Here is a 17,934-nt window from a genome sequence, read left to right as displayed (position 1 = left end):
CTGAGATAATTTTCTACTCAAAATATTTTTAGTAATACGAGTTTCTCTGAGAGAAACAGATCTATTTACACTTGAACAAGGTATTTGAACATTTATTTTATACCATTACCTTACAATTTGTGAGCTCTAGAAATGTTATTTTATTGTCACTGGTTAAGTGCTGGAATAACTAGGTTTTCAGGACTTGAAATTAAAATGATTGTGCTGAGTGCACTGATTACTGGTTCCTGGAATGCAGAAAGGGAAGGAGAAAGCAAGCAAGTTGCTAAGGAAATTAAGGGTTTGCTTTATCCATGATATGCCTTATTATCACAGTGATTTTTCTGTATGTTTGCTGAAATGTTCTGATATTTGAGAACTGGTTTATCTGAGTATTTTAATTATAATCCTGTCTCTAGTACTGGTTTCCTAAATATAGATAATAAACATACTACTGCCATTGCTCCGTTAATCATAAAAAACCAACTGAATAAATGTTCTATCTAGTTGGGTTTTCCATAAAGATAATTGAAAGAGACCTTCAAAGGTTTCCATTAAAAAATCTTGGTGAATTTTCCCCAGGTTCTAACAAGATGTATCAAAACAGAACTCATTTCATGGAAAAAAGGAATCCCACAGCACTTCTTTTTAATAACTGTTCAGCTACAAAATTTTATTGGTATCATTTTATGTTCCCTCTAGAGGATGTAATGCACAAAAGCATTGCCACGGAACATATAAAATTACAAATGAAATTTATTGTAAAAAGTAGAATGTCTTCTAGACTGGTGTCAGTATTTATTTCATTCATAAACCAAAACTGCAGTATAATATATTCATTGTCAGCAAGTTCATGTGTGTAAATTGCCATCCAATGTTATTGACTGATATAAGACAGATATTGAAAAGACAATTTAAATTTACTCTTCCAAACATAAACTGTTCCACAAAAGCACTGTAAAAACTCCTTCAAGATTTTGGGTTGTGCTTGACATTTATGGTTAACTACATAATTTGGTTGTGTCATAATCCATTGTGTTTGGCAATTTGGCATTAAACGCCTGCAGAGCAGATTGGATCCTCACCACCTCACTAGTAGACAGCTTGAGTCTATGACGAAGCAAGCAAGAGAAAAGATCTAGACGACGCTGACCAGGTGGGGAAAGTTTATTTACACGGTCTCTGATCTCCAGTAGCTGCAAAAGTGCTGAGTCCTGGGATCCCTGAGTATAGGGGTAGTCCAGCTGCAAAATCAGGTCCCGAATTGCTTCAGGGTCAAAGTGCATGCTGTAGCCAAACACTTGAATGTTATTGATTTTCATATAGCCCAGGTTCCGGGAAGGGTCAATAAACTCCAGAGGTTCGTAGTAAATGCTCTCATTGCCATTGGGGCCATTGGACTTGATGCGACTCCGCAGGTAGATGTGTACTGTCTCAAAAAATGTCTTCCATTTGTTCCCCAGAGTTAATGTCCAGTTATAACACTGCAAGGGGAGGTCCAACTTAGTCCGCTCCCAGTCGGGAAAGCTGTTTTCATTCACTGGCATAAACCAGCTCTCAGAGTGGCTGCCTCCGAAGGGATTGATGTAAACAGCCAACACTGGCTCCAAGGTGCTGTTTTTAGTTAAGCAAATCTGTAGAGAGAGACCCAAAATCATATGGACCAGACTTGACTTGTACTTATTACTCTTCAAGGTGAGGAGCATCCGCTTACGCCAGGAAGGATCAAACCAGCTATTGAGGCGCATGTCATTGCTGATAAAAATGGCATGGACTTCTATTCGTCTGTCCATCCTCTGCAGCAGGTATTTCATCTCAAGATCTTGCAGGTCAGTTTCAAAGCCGATATAGTGATCGGTAGACTCGGCGACTTCAGGCTTGCAGAGGCCCTGGCTGAGCATGTAGCCCGTGTTGCAGGTGCCGCAGCGGGTGCGGTTGTCCGGAGCGCATGTCAGGCAAGCAGAGGCGTCTCCCACCGTGCAGGGCAGGAACGCGGTGCAGACCACCTGGTCGTTCGGACACGTGCACGAGTGCGTCTCTTCTGAAAAGCTGCCCAGCAGGCCGTTCTCATTGCAATAGAGAAAGGACTGGATGCGAGTGAGCCAGTAGGTTGAGGTTCTAGAAATACAAAACAAAACGAATCTACATAAATACAAAGATATGTTGTGTACTGCAGTAAACCCTAGTTCAGAAATCTGCACTCTCATTTCTTCAGGTCATCTCCAGGCAGTAATTTAAATGAAATAAAATATTCACAGAGCTCATGATTGGAATATATAATACACACATACACACACACGCACACACACGTGTGTGTATTCCATTTATCACTGAACAAAACAAGATTAGAGATGTACTTGATCTGAACTGCAATGCATTTCTAAATATGTGATATATTCTAAAGAGATTGCATGCTATCTCATTAGTGCACATGGAAGTTGATTGTAAATAAAAATACGTCAGTTATTGTTTTTAGATGATAACCAACAAGAAAGGTAAGTGGTTTTATCATAAAATATCTATAGGAGACTTAGAGCATACAAATAGTGATTGTTCATTCATTTACTCTTATGTATATAGAGTACTAGTGTTGCAAGAAGCACGAATAGAAAAAGAAAAATGAAAGAAAAACCGCTCTAAATTGTCAATCAATGTATTTAGATGCTAGCGTTTTTATCAACATTGAAAGAACAAGTACCCACTCAGAGATGATATTATTAAAACATGCTTGAGTTTATTCTTACAGGCTGCTCAAGAAAATAGTTGAAAATATCTCATTAAAATCAACAAGCTCTTTCAATAAGGGGTAAGTGTGTTAGTTTAATATGTTTGATTTGAGTCATTAACTTTTTTTCTCACCAGGTTAATCATGATTCCAATTTCAAATCTCACTTTTCCAATTTTCTCATGTTATTTTAGCTACTTTGGTGTTTAAAACCAGGTAAAATAATGAAGGAAGAGCCATGGCCTTGTATTAACACAATTCCTTGGTTTTGGCTTGTTGCTTTCTCATACTAGATGTATGATCATGGGAAAACCTGCATGGCCTCTATAACAAGCAGTTAGTCTCTCATATAAAAAATGGGAATAGTAGTATCTTCCATGCTGAGATTTTGTGAGAAGTAAATTAGGCTCAAACTGTATGCATGTATTTAGAATATTGTACAGTGTCTGTTTCACAGCAGATATGCAACAATTCTATTTTTGGGATTCTTGTGCATTTTGGTGTTCACATTTAATACATTTGGGACTTCCTGCAAAACATATGTGCTGTACTCAATCCTTTAAATATCTACTTACTGTTTTTCATGGTGCCTTTTTCTACGTAGGATTTTGTATTGCTGTGTATTTACTTATTTACATTGTTTCCCTCATTTCATATAATACTCATTTGTCAAAATCCTGTATGTTTTTTTCATGGCTATATAACCTGTGCCTAATAGGATGCCAGGAGATAACAAGCCTTTCATATTTACTGAATATTCAAAAAAATGCGTGGATTAGGCAAAGGAACATTTTAAGAAATGTATTTTTAAGTGAAATTTAAACCCTAAACTAAACATTTAATACACTTCGGAAATCCTAGTTCTGAAGTAGCAGTTAGTAAAGTAATACAACACACATTTTGACATTTGCACAATTAAAAACATACAAAAGCCTTTCTTGTCCAGTTTCTCTAAATGCAACTGCTTTGTATATACTCAGAGAAAATAAAAAAATAAATCAAATTTAAGGAAACCATAAAATATTCTCCTCTTAATTATTTCTTATACTGAAAATCACTGATTGAAATCTTAAGCCTACTAGATTCATGGTTTGACTATGTCCCCCAAAGTTTATGTGCTGGAAACTTGATTACTAAGTGATACAGGGAGGTATTATCTAATGGAATATGTTTGTGTCCTTGGAGAAATGCCCTCATGAACAGATTAATGTCCTTTTCTTGGGAGTTGGTATCTTATAATTGACAAAGTTTGGCTCCTTTTTGCTGTCTTGCCCTCTCTTTGCCATTCCACCATGAGATGATTCAGCAAAAACGCCCTCACCAGATGCCAGTCTTTTGATCTTGACTCTCCAGACTCCAGAAACCTGAGCCAGTACATTTCTGTTCATTATAATTACCACATCTGTGATATTCCCTTACAGCAGCATAAAGACGTAAGCATACAGCAGCACAAAAGACTAAGAATTCATTTCTGAATTTCTCCAGATACTTTTAAGATAAATTCTCTAAAAATTCTCCGAAAAGCATACCCAGTGTGTTGTGAAATAATGTGAGGCTGTCTGGCACTTCATAAACATTGTATCAATACATGCCTGTTTCTGCTACTCTTGCTGCGGTTCCTTGTTTTCTCACCATAGAATATATGTGTGAAAAAGCTTCCTTTTGCTGGTTTATAAAATAGCTTGATTAATCATTTCTGTATTCAGTCTTACATTGCAGATGGTAATACTACAGATTCATCATTTACAGTTACTAACATGTTTTTGCCATTTCATCCTTTTTCTCAATCACATTGTTTCCTTCTTTATTCCTTCCTCCCTTTCTTTTTCATTCTTCCTTTTTTCATTGTTATTTCTCTCTCTGCCCTCTCCTTTTTTATGCTTCTTTATTTAGTTCTTATTTATGTATATCTAATATAAAGTATATAAAATATACATCCTATCCAGATGAAAATTACATTTTCTTCCCTGAAAACAAAGCATGAATTCCCTGAGCCAACTCATCTCTCACTGTAAACTCTAATCATGTTTCCAAATCCTAAGAAGAAAACAAAAAGTGAAATGAATAGACCTAAGGCAAAGATAGAGCTCACAAAAGTAGGGCACTGTAGAAAGAATCATTTGAACACTTTAGAAAAGCAAGAACTTTTTCCAGCTTTCTGTCTTTTCCAATCCTTTGCACGTCCTGCAGATACATTATGGAAGGAAGGCGTTTCAGCTGTTGGGTTTCAGCTCTTATGTATGAATATTGATGATTCAGCACTCTCGTGCCCTGGGACTAAAGAGAGAGCATGTCTCAGGATGTAGATTTTCTTACTTGCTCCTTCGTGTCATTTCTCCTCTACCACTTACCTTTTGACTATTTTACTGCATTCCATAGGGAGGAAATAGATTTTTTCAAGAAATAAGATACCTAGTAATCTGTCTTTTCTTTAACCCTGTATAATCTTGGTGAAAGCAGCAGTCAAAAATAAAGAATTGTATAATAGATTTGTCACACTGTTGGTTCCCACACCCAACAAAGTAAAATTTAGCACCCCTTATTTTAATATTGGAAGTTTGGGCCAGGCAATCAGGCAAAACATAAATAAATAAATAAAAGGTATTCAAATAGGAAAAGAGGAAGTCAAATTGTCTCTATTTGCAGATGACATGATTTTATATTTAGAAAACTCCATTTTCTCAGCCCAAAATCTCCTTAAGCTGCAATTTCAGCAAAGTCTCAGGATACAAAATCAATGTGCAAAAATCGCCAGTATTCCTATACACCAACAACAGACAAGCAGAGAGCCTAATCATGAGTAAACTCCCATTCACAATGGCTACAAAGAGAATCAAATACCTAGGAATATAACTAACAACGGATGTGAAGGACCTCTTCAAGGAGAACTACAAACCACTGCTCGAGGAAATAAGACAGGACACAAACAAATGGAAAAACATTCCATGCTCATGATTAGGAAGAATCAATGTGAAAATGGCCATACTGCCCAAAGTAATTTATAGATTTAATGCTATCCCCATCAAGCTACCATTGACTTTCTTTCCAGAATTAGAAAAAAACTACCTAATTTTCATATGGAACCAAAAAAAAGCCCGCACAGCCAAGACAATCCTAAGCAAAAAGAACAAAGCTGGAGGCATCACACTACCTGACTTCAAACTATACTATAAGGCTACAGTAACCAAAACAGCATGGTACTGGTACGAAAACAGATATATAGACCAATGGAACAGATCAGAGGCCTCAGAAGTAATGCCTATCTGATCTTTGACAAACCTGAGAAAACAAGCAATGGGGAAAGGATTCCCTATTTAATAAAAGATGTTGGGAAAACTGGCTAACCATAAGCAGAAAACTGAAACTGGACCCCTTTTTACGCCTTCTACAAAAATGAACTCAAGATGGATTAAAGGCTTAAATGTAAGACCTAAAACTATAAAAACCTTAGAAAAAAACTGGGGCAATACCTTTCAGGACACAGGCATAGGCAAAGGCTTATGTCTAAAACACCAAAAGCAATGGCAACAAAAGCCAAAATGAACAAATGAGATCTAATTAAACTAAAGAGCTTCTGCACAGCAAAATAAACCATCATCAGAATGAAAAGGCAACTTATAGAATGGGAGAAAATTTTTGCAGATTATCCATCTGAAAAAGGGCTAATATCCATATCTACAAAGAACTTAACCAAATTTACAAGAAAAAAAGCAAACATCTCCGTTAAAAAGTGAGTGAAGGATATAAACAGACACTTTGCAAAAGAAGACATTCATACAACCAACAGACATATGAAAAAAAAAGCTCATCATCACTGGTCATTAGAGAAATGCAAATCAAAATTACAATGAGATACCATCTCACACCAGTTAGAATGGCGATCACCAAAAATTCAGGAAAGAATAGATGCTAGAGAGGATATGGAGAAATAGGAATGCTTTGACATGCTTGTTGGGAGTGTAAATTAGTTCAGCCATTGTGGAAGACAGTGTTGCAATTCCTCAGACATAGAACCAGAAATACCATTTGACCCAGCAATCCCATTTATACCCAAAGGATTATAAATCATTCTGTTCTAAAGACAGATGCACACATATATTTATTGCAACACTGTTCACAATAGTGAAAACTTGGAACCAACCCAAATGCCCATCAATGGTAAATGGGATAAAGAAAATGTGGCACATATATACCACAGAATACTATGCAGCCATAAAAAAGGATGACTTCATGTCCTTTGCAGGGACACGGATCAAGCTGGAAACCATTCTCAGCGATCTAACACAGGAACTCAAACCAAACGCCACATGGTAGTGAACAATGAGAACACATGGACACAGAGAAGGGAACATCACACACTGGAGCCTGTCGGGGGTTGAGGATTAAGGAAGGGATAACAGTAGGAGAAATACCTAGTGTAGGTGATGGGTTGATGGGTGCAGCAAACCACCATGGCACGTGCATATCTATGTAACAAACTTGTACTTTCTGCATATGTATCCCAGCACTTTAAGTATAAAAACAAACAAAAAATTTTAAAAGAATTTTGGAGACAAATGTCCTAACAATTCAAAATTACTTTGTATTAAGTATATTTTCACTTTGTTTCTTTTTATGTTTAAATATTAACACAAATAAGCCACAATTTATTCATGTATATACATTGGTAAGACACTCTATTTATGGTCCACTTGGGCTAAGGATTGTGACCCCATGGGTGGCAAGTAGGCCTTCTGCTGTTTTTTATCAAACATGTGCCAATGTCCTGACATCTGCTTACTAATACTTCAGTAAACATTCTAAATAAAAGAAGGCAAATCGGAGGGGGAAAGAAGCCAGAGAGGAACTAAGGAAAGGGTGGGGGGGGGATAAATACAGTGTAGTGAAGGAACATAGGCTGTGGAGGAACAGAAGAAGGAAACTAGAAAGGCAGACTTTCAAAAAGCAACTGACGTGATAAATACCATGATAAGAACCCATTTAAAGTATATTGGAAATCCTTATCTTTCAGGAAGTGTGTGTATTTTGAAAATAATTTCTCAAAAATCCTTTAGGGGAAAGAATTATAAGGAGAAAAATACCTTCCAGAGTTCACTTAAAATTTAATTGGAAAAAATCATTAGCTAAAAAGCCAATAATGTTTATATCACTGAGAAATAGTGACATATTTGAGATGTTTAGACAACTGTTTATTCTAGTCATCTTTGTTCAATCTATAATATTTTCCATTTATTTAAGATCTGCTCTTCTCCACAGGATATACATTACATGCATGTCAAAAGAGGACTAGAGTCGGAGTGTATCTGACTTTACAGTCATACTTTACCCTGTGACCTATCACAAGTTAGCCTCTTTAACCTTGAGTGGAAGCTTTGGAATTCAAGAAAACATTTGTTCAAATTATGATTCTGCATGACTGTGGACTATGTATGGCTTTCTTAGCCCCGATATGTTAACCTGTGATTTCACATGCTGATCTGTTGCCAGGATGTAAGGATGTAACATATAAATCCCACCGACGGCAGAGTCTTACACTTGGTAAATGATCATAATGAAACAACATGAATGAAATGTTTGATGCCAAATTTTTTCTGTTTTGAATGAAATCAACTTAAGATATGATCACTTCTCTCATCAAAGATGTTAGGTATGTTATACCTACTTTTGAGTCTAGGCATGGGTTGGCCAACAGTCAGAATGAAGTCTCAAAGCAGACCTCTTCGGTGGGATTCCACCCCTGCATCCACTGGCACTGCAGTATTCATGGTCATGACACAGAGTATTCTGATGCTTTGGGAACAACTTGAAGATACCAGTCACCATAGCTACTATTCATTCACACAACTTAGCAAGGATCTTCCTAATCATTCTAAGAATTTGCCTAGCATTGTCATTAGGCAGTGGACTCTGAGATCATCACAGTGGAGAGAAGTACACTCCAAAGGGATTTCTACATCACATTTGCCAAAGGCTGTACCTTGTGGTTTTTAGGCTATCAGTTCTTGCATGCATTTCTGTCATTTGTAGTGACTACCGAAGAGACAAGATTATTACAGTAAGTGTTATCATGTGCCAGTCCGTTGCCATAATTATTCTCTACAGACTCTTTCTATCTCAGGCTATACTGGAAAGTTTCTTCACCTTCCTCAGTAGCACCACCACTGACCATATCATCTGTAAACAAAATTCACCCTCATTCCTGATACTTGATTTTTGTTGAGAGGAAAGGTGAATTGATTAAAAGAGTGCAATAAGGATCCAAAAAGAGTGATTTTTTTTCATACGTTTAATGTGAAAACTTGAACAACGAAAGCAGAGCATGTTATTTATATAACCACATTTAAGCAGTACCAAAACTGAAAAAAATAGGTAATAAATAAAATGTTTTGAAATACGCTTAAACAACAAACTTGAATAAAGTGTTGTTATAAAATGATTGAAGCAATTTCTATATGGAAATAAATGTGAAAAATAACTATAAAAATGCTAGGTATGATTGATGAACCAAGTTCCCAGCCCCATCCCAGACATAAGAATTTCTAGGAGTAGGTTTCGGGAATCTCATGTTAAAATATGTAGTCCTAGAGAACTGTTGTGTATACACGGTAGTAGCAAGGTCCATTATGTATATCAATCAACACCCAAAACTGTTGTTAGGGATTCCTGAAATACCAGCTCACGGTCAATGCAGAGGAATATGTCTCAAACAAGATAAGAAAAGTTGAAAGTTCTGTAGAGACGAGGACAACAGCAGATGGCTCCTAATTTACATGCATTTGGGGGCTCTGTGGCAACTATGTACAATCAAATTTGTAAACTCTAGTAGAAATTTTATACATAAGAAGAATAAGCCACACACTAAAGCCTGCCATAATAGATCACTTCTGTTCTGGTCCAGTAATGTTAACTGTTTGGTGAACATGTCTCATATCTGGGCCAGTCACTTTGTATTCTTTTTTTTTTTTTTTCATCTTCTTTCAGCAGTTTGTAGATGCCAACCCCATTTTAAAATTTGAATATGACTGAACCTTATCAATTTTAATGACTTACACAGTTACATATCTATTAAGCATTAGAATGAAGACAAACTCAGAGGAGAAAATCTAAATTTTATTTTTTAATATGTGTTGACAGTATTGTTTTACAGGATAATGGTGCGGGGTTGGAGGGGGGCGGCAGATGGTAGGACTTAACAAAGAACCTCAGGGAAAACAGTCATTTATTGCCATAGCAGGACAACATCAAAGACACAGTATCTTTTATTTGTGATGTAATGTTTAGGTTCTTGAGTGACAATACACTATATTGGCTTAGGACCATTTTCTTAGGAGTCAGACTGTCACTTTGAATTCTGTTCATTTACCTCATTGGGAAAACAGGAAATAAATATAGCATTGTTCTAAGAATTAAAGCACAATTGCAGGTAAAGCACTTAAAAGAATGCCTGTGTACAGAATAAACAGGAAATAAATGTAAACTCTTATTCCTATTAATAAGAACGTTATTCCTACCATCATCTTTTAAATAAATATTGTAGGCATTTTCTTTATTGTAGCCATTTGTTTCTTCAGAAGATGGAACATTTTATTTTCTCTTCAACAATTCATGCGCTCATGCATAATATTACACTGTAGCCCTGTGTTTCATCTTTTTAAAAATAGATGCCATTTCAATAACATGATCAAGAATGTATTTAAATGTACATGTATGACCTCTTTGTGATGCTTTAAAACCCTCAAAAATATGCAAAACAACATTGCTCAAATTCAGGACATACATTTTAGATGTGTAATGCTTTACACTACAGTATTAGAACACATGTTGATAGAAAAACTATTACTTCGTCTCACGGTTAAATCCTCTCTGAGCAGTAATAATCTTATTTCAAAGGTCCCTTATTCCAACCTTCTAATCCTTTATTGCTCTCCAAATCTCTGCAGTGTGGATCCAAACTTTAAAACCTAAACAATATAACTTCAGAATCTTTTTGAAGTTAAAGATTAGCTTATTTTTTTGGTTAGGCCATTTTATTTCAGCCTTCTTAGATTTCTTATTCTCAGACATGAATACTTTAAATACAAATTTGGAATTAGGCACCCACAGTCATTTAAGCAAGCATAAGCTGATTATTAGCTCAGTCACCGACAGATAAAACCAAATAAAATTCTGTCACTCTGTCTCTCTCACCTGCTGCTCTAGCCATCTCAGTTTTGGCAGTGTTGCCTAGGGCTCATGTTGACACTCCTGACACTCGACAGTCTCACTGTTGAAAATAATTTTACACTCTGAGAAAAAGAAATGTCACTTTCAAAGATCCCTCAGCTTTTGAGTCTCTAAAGGAAGTACACACACACAACACACACAACACACACATACACACACACTTTGATTCATTAACCTAAATTCAATTATCTACTAATAATTTTGGCTTGCAAGAAGGCAATGAGTAAGTGGGTGAAGCAGTTGAAGATGTAAGTTATATTTTAAAGATAATATTAGCTGATGTTAACATTCATTGAGCTTTTCTCATGTGCACAGCACAATAGTATTACAAGATTATTTTATTGTCACAACTCTCACTACTCCCTGATACAAGCATGCTTATTATCCTAACTTATAGATAAGCACATGAGTTGTAAAAACTTTAACTAACTAAACATGTCCAAGATCAAGCAGCTAATAAGTGCCAGAGCTAAAAATATATCCCTGGTCTGTATTTCTCCAGAATCAAAGCTTCTTAACATCATGGAAAGATATAATCCAAATAATTTATTACTTCATCTGGTTAAGTGGTATACACAGAAAAATCTGCTTACTTTTCAGAGAGCTATAGAAATTTTCTGTCCACATTGATGCTACGTTTGATAATATAGTTCAAAAAATCAATAGATAAGTCTCTCTTCCAGTTATAACAAAAGATAAAAAGAAACACAACAACATTCAAAGTGAGAAACATGAGACACTCAAAGATAAACACAATTACTTTTCTGGAAGTAAAAAAAAATTACAAAAAGTACATTTTTAAAATTAGCATACACTTGCTATTTTCTGACAAAAATTACTGTTAAATATAGTTTTCACTAAATCACATTATACATTAAGATAAAAATGTTTAAAAATCATCATATGCAAGTTCAGGCTGTTAAGTGGTTAGTGTGATTGAGGAATACTGACACATGCAATTATTTTACAAATATGAGCAATCAGGTCTCTCCCAAGATCTTTTATAACATCCTGGTATTCACCCCCCATAATATTCATTTCAACAGGTCATTATTATCAAATCACATACATCACTTGTATCCTGTTAGAGAAAACAATTACACACACACACACAAACACACAGAAAACAATTATATATATATACACATATATGTTTATTTCACAATTTTATTATCATAAAATACCTAAATCAGTTTATAGTGTTTATGCTTAAATCTTTGCATTACAACCTTCAAAACCTTTTGCTCTTAAAATCTCTGCATTATGAATTCAAATTTGAAAATCTAAACAATAAATTTTAAGCTTTTTAAAAGTATAATATGATTTAAAAAAGGTAATTTTGTTTCATCCTTCATAGATCTGTTTATCTGTGACCCTCTAATGTTTCAAACTGAATATAAATTTGATATGAATACATTAATTAAGCTAGAGAGGAAGCTAGAAAAGCAAATTCAGACCTAAACTAGAAATGTCCCTTGTTGTAAAAGATTTTTAAAAACATATATTTAATATTGTTTTCTTACTGCCCAGTGAGTGGTAGACATTTTAAAAACTAGACTTGTTTTCATAATATCTGTTTTTCTTTAAAATGTTTCATGTCTGATTTCCCATCAATAATTAAATGCAAATCAATATTTTGTTGAAAATCAAAAACCTGAAAACAAATGAAATTGTATCATTTAAATAATTTAATGAAATTTCAGTGTGCTTCCAAAAGTGGTACAATTTAGCATCCCTCCAAACCAAATTTCTTTGGACTCACTATTTTGTCTCTTTTTACAATCATTGTTGTCCTCAGTGCTGAATATTAGGTCATCCCTTTGTGTCTTATTTAAAGCAAGAACTTGGCTTCTGAAAAGCCTGAATGTAGGTTTAAAAATAATAATAATTGTATTAGGCTTGTATTGCCAAGCTAATCAACTTAAACCGATCAATTTCTGATTGCATGATACCTCAGTATCTTTCATCTAAAAAATATAAATTCTTCTGCCTAACATTGAAGCCTTTACATTCTGACAACCTCTAGCTGTAATTACTCAATGAAGTATTTTCCTCACTTACAAATCTGTCTTGTTACCCTTCTAAGTACGCCATGTACAATTTCAACAACATGGAATTTTCTTTTATAGAATTGAATGTCTTTTTTCCTCTGCTTAGCTAGTTCAAGAATTAAATTAATTTTTTTCTACCCTAAATGATCTTCCTTAACAATCTAACTTACAATGACTTACTTTTTTGAACAACTGTATTACCTATCATCTATATTACTGTATTTGTAATTAAGCCCTCTATAGCAATATAGTGTTGTATAATAGATTCTTATCTTGTGATTTCCACTAAAATATACCATTCCTGATAGTATCTGTGTTTATCTACATTAGCTTTCACAATTGAAATATAATCTCTGAAGAAAGAAGAAAATGTATGTTGTTACATTAGAATTCCTAGATACTAACAAAGTGCTTTTCCTCCCAACCCCTCCAAACAAAATTGCTAGATCAAAATTGACATGGATTTATGTTGGTAACAGTGAAAACTCTTAAAAACTCTCTCACTGGAGAAAATCAAATAATTATGGCACTGAAATTTTTTAATGAATTTATAAGCTGGAAAATCATAATCTAATTTCTGGTATTGTAAGTCACGGGACAGCTATGTCATCAAATAACAATATGACATTCTAGAATCTATATTATTGTTTAGGATTTTGAGCGACTAAAATGTAATTTCAAAACTGATCATCTTTAAAATGCTAACGTAGATAGAGATACTGAAGCTCAACAGTTGTCAGAAACTGGGCCATTAAAAAACAAAATGAAACAAAAAACACCATGGTAATACCACCTTCTAGGAGTCCTGAATAGGTAAACTTAATTTATCAAAAATGTCACCCAAGTAACACTCACAATGCAAGAGCTTTCTATTAAGATTTTCTGGTGCTTGGAATAAAATTCTGAACTCAGAACCATAACTGCATTAACAGTGATCCCACAAAATTACCAGGAAATAATAGGTTCTATGGCCCTTACAAATGTTACCTTTTAGGAGAATAAGCAAATTGTGTGTGTGTGTGTGTGTGTGTGTGTGTGTGTGTGTGTGCGCGCGCGCGCGCGCGCGCGGTGCTATAAAATTTGTACAATGGCTTAAAGAATGGCAATTCGTAATTTTAAAAGTTGGCTCATTTAAAATACTAATAGAAACAGTAAAACGTCGTCGTATGTGGTTCTTTTTCACGTGATTTTGTTCTTCAGGAAGGAGACTACATAGGTATTATACTTTAACTTTTTCTAACAATTTAATATTACATTATGTTTGTAGAAAACAAAATCAGAATGTATCAGATGACTCTTCTAAAGACAGAAGCAATCTAGTATGCCTAACCATCTTGGACCACATTATTTTCCAGATGAGACTACAAAAAATGATGAATTAAATTACTATCTCACATCTACATAGAAAACAAATATTTAGTTTGTTTTTTCAGACAAACTTACACAACGTAGAACATTTCCTTCACCTCAGTAACAAGGCTTCCCACTAACCAAAATACCATGTGATTGGGAAAAAAAAAAAAGAATCTCTTTGGATGATATCAGCAGCAACACAAATCAAATGGGTATTCAAACTACACGGTTCTGTCTTACTTGTGGGGTGAACCACAACAATACAAATGAGAACCTTTTATCAGCTGGCGGGAAGATTAAAAACTTACTTGAAGAGCTTCATCTGTTCAGTTAGCAGGGAGAAAATCCTTAAGTTTTTTCCTTAGTGTTTCTAGTTCAGCCTTAAAGTAATTTTTGAATAGTAAATCCACTTTGAAATCATTTGAATATAAGACATTATTGGCTTTTTTTTTTTACAAGGTTAACTTATTTTTATTTTTGTATTCATGTATTACTTTTATCATACATTATCTTTTGATATTAAAATGATTCTTTGGAGGATAAACGGAAAAAGCCACATCATATGTAAATAATTGCTAAAACCATGATATGAAAGGTGACATAATTTATTTCACATATTTACATATGATATGTAGATTAAATACCTATCTGAACAAAAATAGTTTCACCTTATAAAATCATATATAATTTTCAGGCCAAGGATTTTAAAAAGTCGTTCTGGACATAGTTTATGAGATCCTCAATCTCTCTAGTATTCAGAGCCATCAAACTACTGACACATTCCTCAGGTACACCATAAAGTAATAATCCCAATTATACAATGTGATCACTACGTTTTGGTGTCAACTTGACTGGATTAGGGGATATCCAGATAGCTAGAAAAGCATCATCTCGAGTATGCCTGTGTGGATTGGTTGCAGAAGAGATTAACATTTGAATCAGTGGAATGAATAAGATGTGCCCCCACTCAAAGTGGGGAGACACCTTCTAGTCCAGTGAGGACCTGAATGGATCAAAACATCAGAGGAAAGGCAAACTCATACACACTCTCTTCTGGAGCTGGGACATCTTTTTTTTTTTTTTTTTTTTTTCCTGCTCTTGGATATCAGAATTTCAGGTTCTCCAGCCTTTGGACTCCAAGACTTGTACCAATAGTCTTTCAGGTTCTCAGGCCATCAGTTTCAGACTGAGAGTTACACTATTCGCTTCTTTGGTTCAGATGCTTTCAGATTTGGACTAAGCCACTTGACTGGCTTCTTCAGTTCTTCAGCTTATAGGTGATCAACTGTGGGACTTCTCAGTTCCCATAATCATGTGAGTCCATTCCTTTAATAAATCCCATCTCATATGTGTGTATGTATATCTGTATCTATCTATCATATTAGCTCTCTCTCTCTGGAGAACCCTGACTAATACAATAAAGAGAACTCATGTACACGATGGGCTATGACACATTTTTCATATATTAATGCTTGCTTAGTTCTTGCAACCAATACATGCAGTGAATGCTATAATTGTCTCCAGTTATGGGTGGGGAAAGTAAGATACACAGGATACCTCATAAGTTACAGGACAGTCTGTATATGAAAATGAGCCAGAGTGCATGCTCTCAACCACTCTGTTATCTATCATGTTACTGGATCAAGAAAGGCACATAAAGTGAAAAAAAAAAAAAAGGGAGAAAAGGTATTTTTCTAGGTAATTATAATTTCACACCCTTCTTAGTGAGAGTTGTCTGAACTTTCACCTAGAGAGATTTTAGGCAGCCCAGATATGCTTTGGAAAAAAACGTGAGCTGCTATGTTTTTTCTGGATGAAGCAACACAAAGTAAGATGTAATTCATACTGGCATCTTAATATCATCTTAATATTTTTATAGTTTCTCTACAGTTTAGCCAAGTACAATCTACTAAAATACATATTTCATAGAGTTTGTTAAAGCGAGGTGATTTTGGGAGTCCTGAAGTATAAATGGAATTCTGAAGTGACTTGGATCAGGATAGCTCAGATCTTTTATCCAGGCTGCCTAAGCTAAGAAAGGATCAGCTCCCCTCAGTGGATGTTTGCAGCCATTAGGAATAGAGTTTTAGGTTACATCTACATTCCATGAAAAAACAATTACAAAAACTGAATGGACACAGAACTAAAGCCAAGTAGCCCTTGATTGTCGAAGTTAAATTATGATTATGGAAACACTTTGAATCACAATCCATGATTCTTTTAGCACAAGATAAACCTATTTAAAAACTGTCATGAATGAGTACACTGTTTTATTAAAACTTTAATTGGGACGGAAGAAGGGAATTACTTTGGACTTTATGGTAATCACCTTTTCATTTAAATAAATAGTTTATTCAAAATAGTTCCATTCTGTTTTAATTAGGAGGTCATCTTTATACATACTGAAGTGTTACAGTATCTGATTGTGTGAGGGGCAGATTGAATCAACAGCAATGTGATATGTAATTTAAGAATGGGTGCCTTATTTGCCATTGGTTGCCTATCCAATATTCACAGGTCCATGATTCCTGCTAACAGATCCTGATTTTCTTCAACACAACGTGCCAAAATAAAACAACTTTTCCAGTTTCCCTTAGATTTAGAGGTAGCTATATTACACAGTTCCAAAACAAACAGAAATTCAATGTGGGAAAGTCTTGGCTTGCTTCTTATTCCTTAAAGAAGTCAACAGCCATGGCTTACTCTACTGCTTACTGCCACTCACCCTGAAAATGGACAGGGGGTACGAAGCTGTAGGAGCCATCTTGCCATTTTAAGGCCCCAAACATAAGAAAACTTGAGAGGAAGGGAGGGTAAATAATGGATAACTGGCCCTCAAACCACTGGCAGAAATTTCTTTCTATCTTAAAAAGGAAAATTAAGAACCTTCTGTGGAGATTGGGGGATTGGAGGAGTGTTTCAGGGTGGAGAAAATTGAATGGATTCGCATACTAAATCTCAAAAAAGTGTTTAGAGGGAAATACCTCAAAAACTAAGTTGTTTTTAGCAACTCTAAAATGAAAACCAAGCAGGCGAAATTTTTTGAGCTTTTGTGGAATAAATGTATATAAAGATGGAAAATCTGAAAGAGAAAGTTGAGCTTATTGACTAAATGGATAGGTGATTTTATTTCACCAAACAGAGTAAAAACATAGAACTTTGTACAACCATCAAAAAAGTAGTAACAACATGGGAAAGAATGTGAAGGTTTCGAGCATGACCAGATACACCTGAAAGCTTTTTAGTGTGTGTTGAAGATAACAGACATGTAAAAAAAGGCTTTTAAAAAGTAAGTATGTTTTGAGCCTCAGCAATCCATATTCCACTGTTCCTGCAACGATGTCAAATTACTGTTGAGAGTATATGCTATTTGCTTGATTTATGAGGATATATTCTAATGTCAAATAATAATAAAATATTAACTGAAATGAGATTAAAATCATGTAATATTTCTATGCATTAGCATATTATGAATTCTTTGACCATGGCACCACAGGAGGCAAGTAGCATATCCTATATCTTTCACAATGCTTTTTTTGCACCAAAAGCTTAGAAAAATCCATTTATGGTCTTGGATTGTGAAAAACAATTCATAAATTTAAA

The 17,934-nt window shown here is 34.9% G+C and overlaps 1 protein-coding gene and 1 pseudogene across 6 annotated transcripts in view; one reads left to right on the top strand and one right to left on the bottom strand.

Annotated features, from left to right (window-relative positions):
• Positions 1–717: 717 nt before the first annotated feature.
• Positions 718–17,934, bottom strand: part of BRINP3 (BMP/retinoic acid inducible neural specific 3) — a 360,785-nt gene continuing 343,568 nt past the window's right edge. For 2 of the 6 annotated variants that reach the window (XM_032291130.1, XM_032291133.1), the window contains one exon: positions 718–2,097. In XM_032291130.1, coding sequence (XP_032147021.1) covers positions 981–2,097 — 1,117 coding nt within the window. In that variant the 3' untranslated portion in view covers positions 718–980. The remainder of the gene's footprint in view (positions 2,098–17,934) is intronic. The other 4 variants (XM_032291131.1, XM_032291132.1, XM_032291134.1 and 1 more) reach the window with 2 other exon arrangements.
• Positions 8,137–9,110, top strand: LOC116559992 (annotated as a pseudogene).

The sequence above is a fragment of the Sapajus apella genome, unplaced genomic scaffold (genome assembly GCF_009761245.1).
Source record: "Sapajus apella isolate SASKATOON/1434 unplaced genomic scaffold, GSC_monkey_1.0 scaffold25, whole genome shotgun sequence".
Classification (NCBI taxonomy): Eukaryota; Metazoa; Chordata; class Mammalia; order Primates; family Cebidae; genus Sapajus; species Sapajus apella.
The sequence above is the reverse complement of the archived record's forward strand: the minus strand, read 5'-3'. Positions and strand labels throughout refer to the sequence as shown.